Consider the following 14,679-nt stretch of genomic DNA (forward strand, 5'->3'; position numbering starts at 1 on the left):
ATCTTTTTTATAGAGTGATTTGTGTTCTTCAGGGTATATTCCCAGTAGGGGGATTGCAGGATCATATGGAAGGTCAATTTTTAGAGCTTTTAGGAATCGCCACACTGCTTTCCACAGAGGTTGCACTAGTTTACACTCCCACCAACAGTGTAGAAGTTTTTATAATTGAATTTACACATAGTAATTTTATTAGCCTAGTTACATGGGGAAAAATCAATTCAGGTGTCTGCACACTGTGGTGGGAAGAAACTCATTTGATTCATAGTGGTGTCTGTAGTGATACATTTTAATTGCAAAAGAAGAAAATAATGCTTACCTATTTCTTTGTTATTGAAAGATGGACAAATTTCATCTTCTTACTTTTACTGTTGATACACTAAAAATATTTACAGGGTTTATATACACTAACAATGAACTATATAAAAAGGAAACAATACAATTCACAATAGCTATAAAATAATTAGGCATAAATTTAACCAAGAAGGTTAAAAGACCTGTACACTGAAACCTATAAAACATCAATAAAAGAAATTGAAGAGGACACAAATAAATGGAAAGATATCTTGTGTTCATGGATTGGAAAAATTAATATTGTTAAAATGTCCATATTCAAAGTGATCTACAGATTCAGTACAATCCCTATTAAAATTCAAATGGCATTTTCCACAGTAGTAGAAAAGAAATCCTAAAATTTATATAAAAGCACAAAAGACCCCAAATAACCAGCAATCTTGAGCAAAAAGAACAAAACTGGGGCAACCCCCTGGGGACCCCTCCCACTCTGGAAGCTTTTCTGCCCTCTCAATAAATCCAGCTTTCAAAAAAAAAAAAAAAAAAAAAGAACAAGACATCACACGACCTGACTTCATTCAGTGTGTTATATTGCAGTGCTAAAGTAATCAAAACAGCATGGCATAAAATAGTTGCATAGACCAATGGAACAAAATAGAGAACTGAGAAATAAATCCAGCAGAGGTAACAAGAACAAACAAGGGGGATAGGACAGTCTCTTCAATAAATGGTGTTGGGAAAACTAGGTATCCACATGCAGAAGAGTGACCCTGTCTCATACCATATGCAAATGTCAACTGAAAATTGATTAAAGGCTTAACTGTAAGACCTGAAACTAGAACTACTAGAAGAAAATTGGGCGAATCTCTTGACATCTATCTGGACAATAAATTTTTTGAATATGACCCCAAAAGCACAGGCAATAAAGCAAAGATGGTTAAATGAGATTTCACCAAACTAAAAAGTTTCTGCACTGCAAAGGAAACAGCCAACAGAGTGAGGAGACATTCTGAATGTCTCTGAAGAAACACTCTTCAACAAAGTGAGGACACACTATGGAATGGAAGAAAATATTTGTAAACTATACATCTGATAAAGGGCTAATATCTAAAATACAGAAGAATCTCATGAAACTCAATAGCAAGAAAGCAAACAACTTGATTTTAAAAATGGGCAAAGAATATGAATAGATTTCTCAAAAGAAGTCATACAGTCAACATATATATGAAAATGTGCTCAGTATCATAAATTATCAAAGAAATGCAAAACTAAAATGAGATATCACTTCATATCTGTTAAAGTGACTGCTATCAAGAACACAAATAATATAAAGTGTTGGCAATGATGTGGAAAAAGGAAATCTTGTACACTGGTGGTGTGAATATAAATTGGCACAGTCATTATGGAAGACGATATGGAAGTGCCTCACAAAATAAAAAATACAGCTATCTTATGGAATCCCATTTCTTGGTATATATGTAAAGGAAATGAAATAAGTATTTTGAAGGGATATTTGTCCTCTCATGTTCATTGCAACATAGTTCATAGTAGCCAAGCTATAGAAACCTCAGTGTCCACCAATGGATGAATGGATAAAGAAATTGTGGTATATGCACACAGTGGAATACTATTCAGCCTTAAAAAAAGGAAGAAAATCTTTTTGTGTGTGTGTGCAGTAACATGGGTGAACCTAGATGACATAATGCTAAGTGAAATAAGACAGGCACAGGGGTACAAATACTGCATGAGCTCACAAATATGTGGAATCTAAAAAAGGTCAAACTCATAGAATAGAATGGTGGTTGCTGGGGGCTGGGAGATGGGGTAAATGAAGAAATATTGATCAAAGTATTAAGTTTAATTTATGCAGAATGGATAAGTTCTGGAGCTCTAATGTATAACATGGTGACTATATTTATGAATACTGTATTGTATACTTGAAATTTACTAACAAAGTATGTCATGTTTTTGCCATACATTAAAAAATGACAACTATGTTAAGTGATGAATATGTTAGTTAGCTTGATTGTAGTAATCATTTCACAATATATAATATACATATGTCAAAACATCATATTGTACACCTTAACTATATACTATTTTAATCTGTCAATTATATCTCAATAAGAAGAGGAACTTGGCCACCATAAAAGAAAAATAAACTCCAGCTTGATTCTTTTCATTAAACATCCATGTTTGCTACCACATACATAATTGCATTAAATACAATCTATTTAAAAAATAAGTCAGTCTCTCTCTTCCTTCCTCTCTCTCTCCCTCTCCCTCTCTTCCTTTATCTCTCCTCTCTCTCTTTCTTTGTTAACTATGTATGTATATGAAGAACACATGGCACATTGCTTAAATCCCTCGAAATTGTTACTACATCCACATAGGAACTCATCACTCCATTATAGTAGTCCCATGACTAACAATGAATATTTTGATGTAATTGCTTCTGAGCTGCTTCATTATTTATTAATAATTGCTTTAAACTGCCACTGGTTGTTTTCTTCATGGGAATTTTAGGCTCTGTGCACAATAAAAATGGAAAACACTGAGATAAATTTTAGACTTAAAGTCAAGCAGTTCTTCAATTAAAAAGCCCCAATGCAGCATGGACATGTTGATATATTTTTGTGTAGTGCTTCCTAGTAGCATTTCAAGGTCCCTTTTCTCTGCTTCTTCATTGAAGAGGCAATTAAAATGATCTTTGTCTATCAGGCTTTGAAAAGAATTTCAGTTTACATTGATTCTTGTCCCTAAAAGAATAATCATTCATAGTTCTCTAGAAGCAGAGAATGGTAGGTAGGAATGTACATTAAGAATAATTTCATTGCCAAAAAATTTCATGTCCGTTTTAAAATTTAGAAATTGATGTTTTATGGCTGAGTTTGGCATACTTAGAATGAAAGTAAGCTCAGAAAATGAGTTTTATGGTCTCATTGCTTGTAAGAGTAATACTAATAACTATTATAATCCTAATAGCCAACTCATAGTGTTTACTACATGTTAAAAACAATTAAAAGTTTACATAGCTGATATTGGAATATTGGAACCTCATTTTCCTGGCTTCAAAGTTTGTTCTTGAAAATGCTACACTTTATTTTTCAATATTTGATTCCTAATCCTTGTTGAGAGATTGCTTAATACAAGTGTGAATTAAATTTTTGACTCTGTCAACTTTAATGATTACAAAAATAAGGTAAAATTCTTATATTGTGGTTTCTTTGATTAAATTTTCTGGTTAGTACCAGAATTGGGTCTTATCGTAATAATCATGGAAACTCAGAAGTCTCACTGAACATTATGTAATCCTTGAGATGAAAATAGAAGGCAGAAATGCTAAGTTTACAAATTAGGAAGCAAAAATGCAAATGTGTAAAGTGACCTTTCTTAAAAATCACTACTAAGCTAGTTTCTTAAGAATCTAAAAATGTTATCTTATATAATTACATTTTTCTGGATTATTTTCCATATTGATGCTGTCTTATTTGCATTTGTTTGTGGCTGGCAATTAAATATGGATAACGAATGCTGTAGTTCAGGAGACAGTAGAATTTAGAACAGAAAAAGAATACTGGCCCAGAAATTATCATCCTCATTATACCTCTAACTTGCTAGTGTCTTTGGGTGAACGTGGAATTGTTCCATGGCTTTTTTAAAAACTCATTTAAAAAAAGAAGTGGTAATTGTTGCTGCTGTCAAGTTTCCAAGGCTTTGTGAGAACAAAATGGAATGTGGGTTCAAGAAGGAAAGATATATTATTATACAGTCTTGTAGGTTAAAAATTATGTAGTATCATATGTGAAGCCATAAATGGTGTGTGTGTGTGTGTGTGTGTGTGTGTGTGTGTGTGTGTGTGTGTGTGTAGGTAGGTTTGTATTTATAAAGCTTTTATATGCAGTCGCAGCTGCGATGCTTATTTAGTGCTTATGTGACCCATAGTGTTTGTGTGACGCATCCTTTGATCCTCCCCTCATTGCTGTGATTCCTATAATTGACTCATCTATGACTTTAGATACCATATTCTGATGACTTCTTTTTTTTTTTTTTGAGTCAGAATCTCACTCTGTCACCCAGGCTGTGGAGTGCAATGGCATGCTCACTGCCACCCCAGCATCCACCCAATGGGCTCAGGCGATCCTTCTGCCTCAGCCTTCCAAGTAGCTGGAACTACAGGCACATGCTACCATGCCTGGCTAATTTTTTTTGACATATTGTAGAGAAGAAGAAGAAGAAGTTTCACCAAGTTGCCCTGCTATGCTGATCTAGAACCATTGGGCTCAGGCAATCCTTTCCTTGGCCTCCCAAAGTGCTGGGATTACAGGCTTGAGGCATCGTACTTGACCTCTGATGACTTCTAAATCTGTATTGTCAACTTTGACCTCCTTCATCAGATGTCAGCCTCCTACTGGATACTGTCACATGTATGTCCCATAGTACTTTAAAGCTACCATTTCTAAAATTAAAATCCCATTTGAATGCTGTCATGCTTCTACTGCATTTCCTTTCCTTATCCTTACCAGCTAGAAACTTTGAATTCTATTGGATTAATTTTTCTCCTTTTTTTTTTTTTTTAACCTTTTGCATGTGGTATCTCAGTGGCTACCTTTAGGTTCTATTTTCTAAATATATGTGGGTTCAAGAAGGAAAGATATATTATTATACAGTCTTATAGGTTAAAATTATGTAGTATCGCCGGGCTCGGTGGCTCAGCCTGTAATCCCACGCCTTTGGGAGGCTGAGGTGAGTGGATTGCCTGAGCCTGTGGGTTCGAGACCCGCCTGGGCAGCGAGACCTCATCTCTACAATAAATAAAAAATCAGCCGGGCGTGGTAGCGCATGCCTGTAATTCCGGCTACTCGGAAGGCTGAGGTGGAAGGATCGCAGGAGCCCAGCAGGTCGAGGCTGTGGTGGCCGGGAGCGGCCACTGGACTCCAGTCTGGGTGGCAGAGTGAGACTCCAACTCAAAAAAAAAAAAATTATGTAGTATCATATGTGAAGCCATAAATGGTGTGTGTGTGTGTGTGTGTGTGTATAGATAGGTTTGTATTTGAATCCTACCTTTCCTGTTTATTCTGATGCTATTTGCAGAGTTCAGGTCCTCATCAAGTCCTTCTTGGACTCAGACATAATGAATTACTGAAAAGATGTTTATAAGGGTAATAATAGATTGAAATATTATCAGGGTGAGGTAAGACTTGGTGGCAGGTGGTGTTCTGTTGACAGAGAACTGAAATTTATGATGCAGTCATGACTTATGCTTCCTATAGGTACTCTGTCATATCTAGGAAATTTAAAAACCTCCAGCCGTGTCCTGGACCCTTGGGCTGGAGGTGCTGGATGATACCATCCCAACGCCATGGTAAATTAAGTCAAGTTTTTTCTCTCCCATAGACCTTTCACACTGCCCCTTACTCCAACACAGAGGGAAAACTCATGCAAGTCACAGTTTTTTAAAAAATTATAAAGATGTGGAGTACAATTCAGGGTTAGGTATACAAATGTTGATTATGCAGGTATCCTTGTTGATGAGGTATGCCCTCCCTCTCCTAGCAGTTTCCCCCAACTGCCAATCCCACCCCCCTCCCCTGACAATTTCCCACTACTGCCAATCACTTTCTCATAGAATTATAATTGTTCAAGGTCTGCTTATGAGTGAGAACTTATGGTACTCTGTTCTTTATTTCTGTAATAGTTGACTGAGTATGATCGACTCTAAATCCATCCAAGTTGCTGTGAAGTCCATATGTTTGTCCTTTATGGCTGCATAATATTCCATTGTGTATATGTACCAAAATTTTTTTTTAATCTAGTCCAGCTTCGATGGGCAATATGGTTGGTTTCATGTTTTTACTATTGTGAACAGAACTACAGCAAAATACATGTGCAGGTATCTTTTTTGTAGAATGATTTGAGTTCTTCTAGGTATATTCCCAATAGGGGAATTACTGGGTCATATGGAAGATCAATTTCTAGTTCTTTCAGAAACTGCCATACTGTCTTCCAAAGAGGTTACATTAGTTTGCATTCCCACCAGCAGTGTGGAAGCATTCCTTTTTCTCTGCATCCTCACCAGCATCTGTTGTTGTTTGTTTTATTAACGATGGCCATTCTTATAGGGATTAGGTGGTATCTCAGTACGGTTTTGATTTGCGTTTCTCTGATGATGAGTGAGGCTGAGCACTTTTTCATGTGTCTGTTGGCTGCCTGTATATCTTCTTTTGAGAAGCGTCTATTCATGTCTTTTGTCCACTTTTGAATGGGGGTGTTTGTTTTTTTCCTTTTGGCACATTTGAGTTCCTTGTAGATCTTAGATGTTAGGCCTGTGTCAGATATACTGTTGACAAATATTTTTTTCCATTGTGTGGACTGTCTCCCTGCTCTCTTGATGGTTTCTTCTGCTTTGCAGAAGCTCATTAGTTTGATGAAGTCCCACTTGTCTATCTTATTTTTTAAGGTAGGGGCATTTAGAGTTCTGAATAGGAATTGGTTGCCAGTTCCAATTTCCATAGGAGTGTCTTCCGTGATTTCTAAGATTCTTATAGTTTGAGATTTTACGTTTAGGTCTTTGATTCATTTAGAGTTCATTTTTGTGTATGGTGAAAGGTAGGGGTTCTGTTGCAATCTTCTGCATGTGGTCAGCCAGTTTTCTCGGCACTATTTACTAAATAGATTCCCCTCTTCCCAGTGATGTTGAAGGCTTTGTCAAAGATGAGTTGGTTGAGAAATTGAGCAAGCCCCAGTTTTTAAACACATGTGCAATGAACTTAGTTAATCAGGATGGAAAAAAAGAATATGATGATGATGATGATGATATTATTGTAACTACAGCATGAGCTAAATGGGGCTTCTGCTGGCCATGTTCATTGGAAGTTCCTTCCTTCCTGCAAGTTATGTTATCTGCTTAGAGGGAGCAAAACAGGAAGATAAAGGGCTGGGAGGGCAGATTGGAAAAGGCAAGTGATCCTGAACTGTGACCTAGCATGGGTGAATAAGCTTCAAGTCCAAGCTGGCTAGAGCCCTTATAGCGCCCGCTTGCTACTCTGGTGTGGTGGAGGATGTTTCTGCTCTGCAAGTCTTCTCAAGTACTGTAAAGGATCTCCATACAAATCATCCATGCTTCACTTGGCCCTTCCCTAATCGACATGCCTGGCAACCAGTTCAAGGACTAGTATGTCTTTATTAGTCAAAGCCAAAAAAATAAGTTTGATTTGGAAAAGATAGTTTAGGGATATCAGAATATGATGTTCACCTACAATTTCTTTCACCATGTTTTCAACCACAGTGATTTACATTTTTACTGATATTCAAACCTAACCCATTATTTTGAGTTTTTCTTCCTTTCACCTTAACACCAATCTTTACATATCATTTCATTAGAAAATAAAACAAAATTAAAAATCAAACAAAAAATAATATAGCCTCTCAACTTTCCTCAGATCTGACTCCAAAATCAGAAGTGAATAATAGAGAGATTTAATGAAGGTTTTCTATTCATTCCAAACAACAAATTGCCCCCAAATCTTCTCTGAGCATATTTTGTCTAAAGTTCCTTGTAAGGCAGTTGTCACACTTTTTTAAACTCCTTTTCTCTTGCTTTAAGAGCTCTAGCTTTCTGGGCCACATCCTTGGATCTCTCTGCGGGCTGTTCATCATTTGTGTACTCAGTGTAATTCTTTCTCAATTTCTCTCATTTGCATCCCCATCTATCATCCTACTCAGAAAGACAAAGGATGCTGCTCAATCTCTACCTACCTGAAAAGAAGAGAAGCATAATAAATATTTATAATTTAATTTTAATTTGCTTTTATCTATTAAATTAAAATGAAGTAATGGAGTTTGTGAGTGATTCCCTTCTGTATAAGTTAGAGTGAATTAAAAGTTAACACTAGTTGAAATCATTTTCATGAAATTACATTTTGCATGCTTCCTTGAGAAGCTGAAAGTTTTGGAGCAAGGAGGAATTATATAGAATAATATATAGAAACCCAGTTGAAAAGCACAAACTTGTTGGAACAGAGATTATAAGATGAATCCAAAGTAAGACGTAATCACCTGGTCTGCATCATCACAGAATAACAGACATGGAGAAACCCTTGAGACACCCATATAATAGAAGGGACAACTAATCCAATACTATGAAAGAAATGCTGTCATAAAGGTAGCTACAAAATACTAATGGATCAGAGGAAAAAGTGCCCAGTCTGTTATCCCTGATAGAGCCTGGGAAAAACTACTGCCTTGACTATAGGAAAAGTTGCAGATTTTTGTTATTATTATTATTTTTACCTGTGAATGTTAAATGGGAATGTGGAAGCTTCTTTGTACCAACAAGAAAGTTTATTTTTTCTAAAACTTTAAACGAATATCCTGGGCCTGACTCATTGTCAGGATTAGGTACCTGTTCCTGAATCAGTTACTGTGAACAGGGATAAGTGATGGTCAGGTCTGTGTAACATGACATGACCAGTTCTAACAGAGGGCACGTCAAGTGTTGATTGAGAGCGGGGAGGGATCATTTCTCAGTGGCAAATATGATTTTTTGTAAAGCATGAGGGTAAATTTATAATGGGGATAGAAACAATGCGTGTCCTGCCTAATCCAGTCCAGCTTTTCTATCCAGCAGTGGCTGCTCTTCGCCCATTCAGCTATGTGGTACCCTTTCATACTTCTTGCTTTTTCACAAATTATTCCTATGACTGGAATGCTCTTCCCTCCTTTCTGAACCTGCAGATCTTCTGATCAAATGCATCTGTTTTATAAACCTTCCCTCCAGATGCTGTTGGCTACTTTTGCCTCTGACCCATTAGTACTTTGTAGATACCTTTACAACAATATTTCTTTCATAGTATTGGATTGGTTGTCTCTTCTGTTATATGGGTGTCTCAAGGGTTTCTCCATATCTGTGTATTCTGTGATGGATGCAGACCAGTTGATTACATCTTACTTTGGATTTGTCTTATAATCTCTCTTCCATCAAGGTTGTGCTTCTCAACTGAGTTTCTTCTGCACCTCATTCCAGGGAATGTTTGGAAACGTATGGTAGTACTTTGGGTTGTTGCAATGACTAGGAGTTGGGTGCTTGCTGGCATTCCTTGGACAGGGACCTGGGGTGCTAAATATTTTTCAATACATGGGAAAGTCTTGCACTAGGAAAGATTGTCTTTTCTAATTTTTACTTAGAACTACTTACCTAGGCTGAAGCATTGAAAAAAGGAGAATGATTTGATCACAACACAAACTTCATTACTGACTCTTACCAACCCTTTGCATACACTATGGTTAGGAGAGCACGTAGTGAATTACTTAAATGGTAGGTCTGTTCTGTCTACTAAATCCATTTCTGTCCCTATCTGTTTCTCTCAATCTCTGGGTCCTGAGGTTGCATACAAGACCAAACCATGTGGAAGTGCAGGGTAAAAGTTCCTCCTCTCCCAGGGAAACCTCCTTTGGCTAGGCTTTCTCTAAGCCTGGGGAGGAGATGGGAATTCAGCTCTATGTGGTTTTTCAACAAATGTGGTGAGATAATTGGATCTTAATGCCTTATTCACTGCACAGAAGGCTGAGAGTGACTAATTTCAATGATCTTTTAAAAGTTCTATTTTTAGTAAGCCTACTGGCTAAAGACACCCATGTGGAGGGTGGTACATAGATTTCAGTCCAATTTCCTGTCATGAAGTGTCAGAAAAGCCAAATGACTCTAGCATGGTTGTTTAGGTCCTATTCTAAGAAGTACATCTTTTTGTTCATTGTTGTCATTGATGTGACTATGGCATCTAAGATATAGGGACTATGTAAAGAGAAAACTTAGGAATGTACTTCTTCAAATAAGTTTCTTTGATTTTTTGACATCTTTGTGAAATGATTCCTGAAACACAAGTTCAGTAATCCATGTGATTTTACTGTCCTTTGTTATATATAGCATAAAGTCCTGTTGAAAGAATTTACTAAGAGAGTTTGAAACTTGGCATTTATTGGTATTACTTGATAAAGTTTTTTGAAAGATGTTGTATATAAAAGGCACTTTATAAAACCAAATCCTAGACTATTCTTAGTGCATGTTTATTTCTTTTTTAGATACTCCCAGAAGCATAAAAGCATCCACTGCTACAGCTGAACAGTTTTTTCAGAAGCTGAGAAATAAACATGAATTTACTGTTTTGGTGACCCTAAAACAGACCCACTTAAATTCAGGAGTTATTCTCTCAATTCACCACCTGGATCACAGGTAAGTGTGGCTGCTGGAGTTTCCTCTGTTTTCATTGTATATGGCTAAATGAACACGTTAAAGAGAAGTCAGCAAAAGCAAGATATGATACACACACACACACACACACACACACACACAAGATTTTGATTTGAAACAAAAGGGTTTTGTTACATTATGCAAAAATCACAGACACAATTAATTGAGGATAATTGTCTAAAAGCAGAAGGGGTTTCTGCTTTTCAAGTTGCTAAGAAGTTACTATTCCTAAAATTAATTTATTAATTACTAAATTCCTCAAGAGGTATCTTTCTCAATGTTAATGCCACACATCATAATTTGTGAATAGTTACCCACTAAAATACTATATTCTACGTTTTTACAAAATTGTCTGGGTTTAGAGTTTAGTAGTCATAATTTTAATCTCTGATAAATAGCTTTTTTTAACTTCATAGTTTGTGGCAGGTACAGCTGTATTTTTGGATGTTTGTTGTATAAAAATGTGGTCTAGTATCTTTTAGCTTCTCTCATATGTGGAAGCATGATTAGGAGAGCAGAGGGAGTAGGGGGAGGAGAGGGAGGAGGAGGAGAAGGAAGGAAGTAAATTGTGACACTTAGCATATACATAAATTGGTACTAAATAATACCAAATAGCTTAAAACGATTTCTTCCTGAAAGAATAATGACAGTTCTGACAATGAAAATTTCTTCGTGTTCATATTGTGAATCTGGGTTCCACCACTTACTACTTGAGGACCTTGGGCAAGTCACATAACCTGTCTGTGTCTCGATTTTCTCATCTGTAAACTGGAGATAATAGTACCGATTTCATAGATTGTTGTGAGAATTAAAGAGTTTATCTATATCTATATAATCTATCTGTCTATCATCTATCTATCTGTCTATCAATCGTCTATCTATCAATCTATTTATCATCTATCTTACTACACATATATCAAAGCTTTAATAATCCTTTCCAGATGTGGTCATAAACCTTTTTATTTGGTTTCTCTTATTAGAGATGAGGCAACCTGGGACTTTGCAGATATTTACTAAATACTAAAGAGCAAATATAAGCAGATGTATGTGGAAAACAAAATATAGTAAGTCTGACTTAGGAAGGTTCCTAGGGACATTATCTGGCTTGCTTTCAAGGCTTGAAGGCCCTATCTTATTCCATTTTTTGCTTCAAAGATATCTTTCCAAGCCCCACACTTGGGTTTCTTTCCTCTCTGGTCCTGGTCTGTGTTTGAGGGGAGAGTGCCATTCTAACACTCACCTGGCAACTGGCTTACAGCTTTCAAGGCAGAGCAGGGTATGGAGTGATCCCATCCCCAAGGGTTCACTAGGGCTATTCCCTTTGAAGTGCTCCTCATCTCTGGAACTGACCTTATCTTCAGGAGGTTGAGATTGAGTGAGCTCCTTGATGTCCAGAGTGGACATGCCTCTGTCCATGTCCATTGACTTTTAGGCAACATGAATCACAGGTGAAAGATTGTTCTTTTACAGAGCAACCTGGCTTACTGTTTATCACCTCTACTTGCTAGAAAAAAATCCCCTATTATCTTGCACTTTAGATTTTTCTTCTCTGTGACTTTCTATCACTGCCCTGTAGAGACATGGAACTCGACCAGCTTTCTTCCGGATGACACCCCATATATATGTGACAGCCACTGCTACCTCCTCTCTTACTGCTCTTGTCTCTGAGCTAACCCATGCTGGGTGTTCTGTTTGCACCTCTGGAGGCTGTGTGGTTGGCACTTCACTGGGTCTATTGCCCTCAACCATACAAGTCCCAGATGGTCCATTGTTGTGTTGGTCCCCAAGGTTGAAAACATTAACTGTCCAAGAGCTGCTCTTGTCTCTGAGCTAACCCATGCTGGGTGTTCTGTTTGCACCTCTGGAGGCTGTGTGGTTGGCACTTCACTGGGTCTATTGCCCTTAACCATACAAGTCCCAGATGGTCCATTGTTGTGTTGGTCCCCAAGGTTGAAAACATTAACTGTCCAAGAGCACACTTCTTGTAATCTGCAAACTTCCCATCTAATGCTTATTAAAATACTCTGATTTTTTAACACCTTAAACATTGTTAGGACATGGACACCTGAAATACCTGAAATTATCAGGCAACTTGCTGTCAGGCAGACTCTTCCTTATTCTTCCTTTGAAGATTTGTCAAGGTTATAGGGAGACCTTAATATTGACTTGTTTCAGTTAAAAATAATATTAATTTTTTTCCAATTAATATGGAAGTATATTTTCATGGTAGAAAATTAGGAAAACTGTCAATTATAAAGAAATAAGAAAACGCATAGAAATCATATTACCAAAAGACTAATGTTGAAGTTCTGTCATATTTAAATCCAATTCTTTTGTCTGCATGTGTAGATATGCTACATTTTGTTTGATCAATTCCTTACTTTTGGATAGTTATCTCATTTTCCTTTTTAAATTTTACTAAATAACATCATGATGAATAAATTTATATGCAAGTATTTGCATACAGTCTTATACTTTCCAGTTACATTTAAAAAATCTAGTATTAATTCTGTAATTTCTGGTTTTACTTATTCATTCTATATTTATATCATCTATACATCTGAAAACATTTATCTAAACAAAGTCCATATTTGAGATATAGTATATCTTTCCATGATATGAAAATAATTTAGATTTGTAAAGTACTTATTTGCTGAGTAAGCTAACAGCTATTAAAGGCTTACCACGTGCCAGGCACTGTTTTTTGGAGCATTACATGTCATTCATTCATTTATCCCCAGTATTCAGTAGTGTTTCTGAGTATAGACCTGGAGACAGAAGGCATGCAGTCCAGTCATATCTCTACCACTTATTGGCTTTGTGACATTTTATACCTGTCTTCACTCCTCTCTACCTCAGGGTCCCCATTTGTAAACTTGTATAATGTGCTTGTAAAATACTAGCTAAAACAAATCCACAAACATTCCATAATCCTTCAAGGTCAGTATTCTCATTCCCATTTATAGCTGAGAAAAAAAGCCTGAGAGATAAGTGGTTAAAGGTTCCCTGGGAATAAATGGGAGTAGGGTTCAAACTCAGTATGCCTGTAGAATCCACCTGCTGAACTTTGTGCTGTGCCTCCTTTCAGTGCCTACAGGAGATGGTTGGACTAAGTCTTCTTCCGCCTGTTTTTTCACAGCATCACTCAGCAAGTTAGTGGCAGAGCCAGGACACAAACTCACTTTTGATTACTGAGTCCAGTGATGTTCCAGTTCACTGTGATATTGCTGTGGCTCCTGTCACCCCGACAGACTTGTGTCACAGCGCTTGCATTTTTTTCTCCGTTATTGTTGCTGAAGCTTTCTTTTAGTTATCTTGCATTTTTTCACACATTTCTTTAGTTTAATCGTTCCTGAACATTTAGTTATTTTCTGCTTTCTTTCACAAAAGAATCAATGTGGTTTGTAGAGATATCTATGGGTCAACAGGAAAAAATAAAGTGAAACTTGAAAGTTAGGGTAAAGAAAAAAATAGAAACCTACATCAGTAATCAAGAGAATGCAACTATTCTTGTTACAGAAACCAGAGATATATTTGTCATGTGGTCTTTTAGGGCAAATGTAGTGATTGCCCTTAGAGAACAAGTTCAGAAGGCTTTATGTCAGCTGTGGCATCATACCACAATGAACTTCAGAAAAAGCAGATCTGCAGTGATTATATTAACACACATCTAGGTGTGAAGGTCTTTGAAGCAGTACTGCACCCTTCGAAGGCAGTTTTTTGGTAAAGTGTGGGACTGTCCCGTACAGCCATGTTTTCCTGCTCAGTATGCCAGTAGCGCCTGCTATATGAAATTCTGATACATAGACCATGTTCTTCAGGCTGTATAAATTGTTTGTTTCAATGTAACTCTGTCACTTCTAACTTGCAGTGATTAGGTACAGGTACAGCTCTCCATAAGGTGCTTTATGGTTCATAATAGTAGCAACTCTTCTGCATGCCATGCTGAATGATGCTCATGTTTCTAGTTATACTTGGGGGGAGGTAGGATGGAGTGGCTGGGGTTGTGGTGCTTCCTCTGAGCTCATGTTCTTGCCTGCCTGGTAGAAACCATAAGAGCAAGCACTGGATCTATCCCTCTGTGAATTTAGGCTCTGTGAAGCCGAGTGCCTGCTACAGCATGAATACTAAGTAAGCAT

General features: G+C 37.0%; 1 protein-coding gene across 4 annotated transcripts in view; it reads left to right on the plus strand.

Annotated features, from left to right (window-relative positions):
- Positions 1 to 14,679, plus strand: part of NELL2 (neural EGFL like 2) — a 207,744-nt gene that overhangs the window by 45,408 nt on the left and 147,657 nt on the right. For all 4 annotated transcript variants that reach the window (XM_021707056.1, XM_021707055.1, XM_021707057.1 and 1 more), the window contains one exon: positions 10,372 to 10,522. In XM_021707056.1, coding sequence (XP_021562731.1) covers positions 10,372 to 10,522 — 151 coding nt within the window. The remainder of the gene's footprint in view (positions 1 to 10,371; positions 10,523 to 14,679) is intronic.

Source organism: Carlito syrichta, unplaced genomic scaffold (assembly GCF_000164805.1).
Source record: "Carlito syrichta isolate Samal-C Ts95f unplaced genomic scaffold, Tarsius_syrichta-2.0.1 Scaffold316362, whole genome shotgun sequence".
Taxonomy (NCBI): Eukaryota; Metazoa; Chordata; class Mammalia; order Primates; family Tarsiidae; genus Carlito; species Carlito syrichta.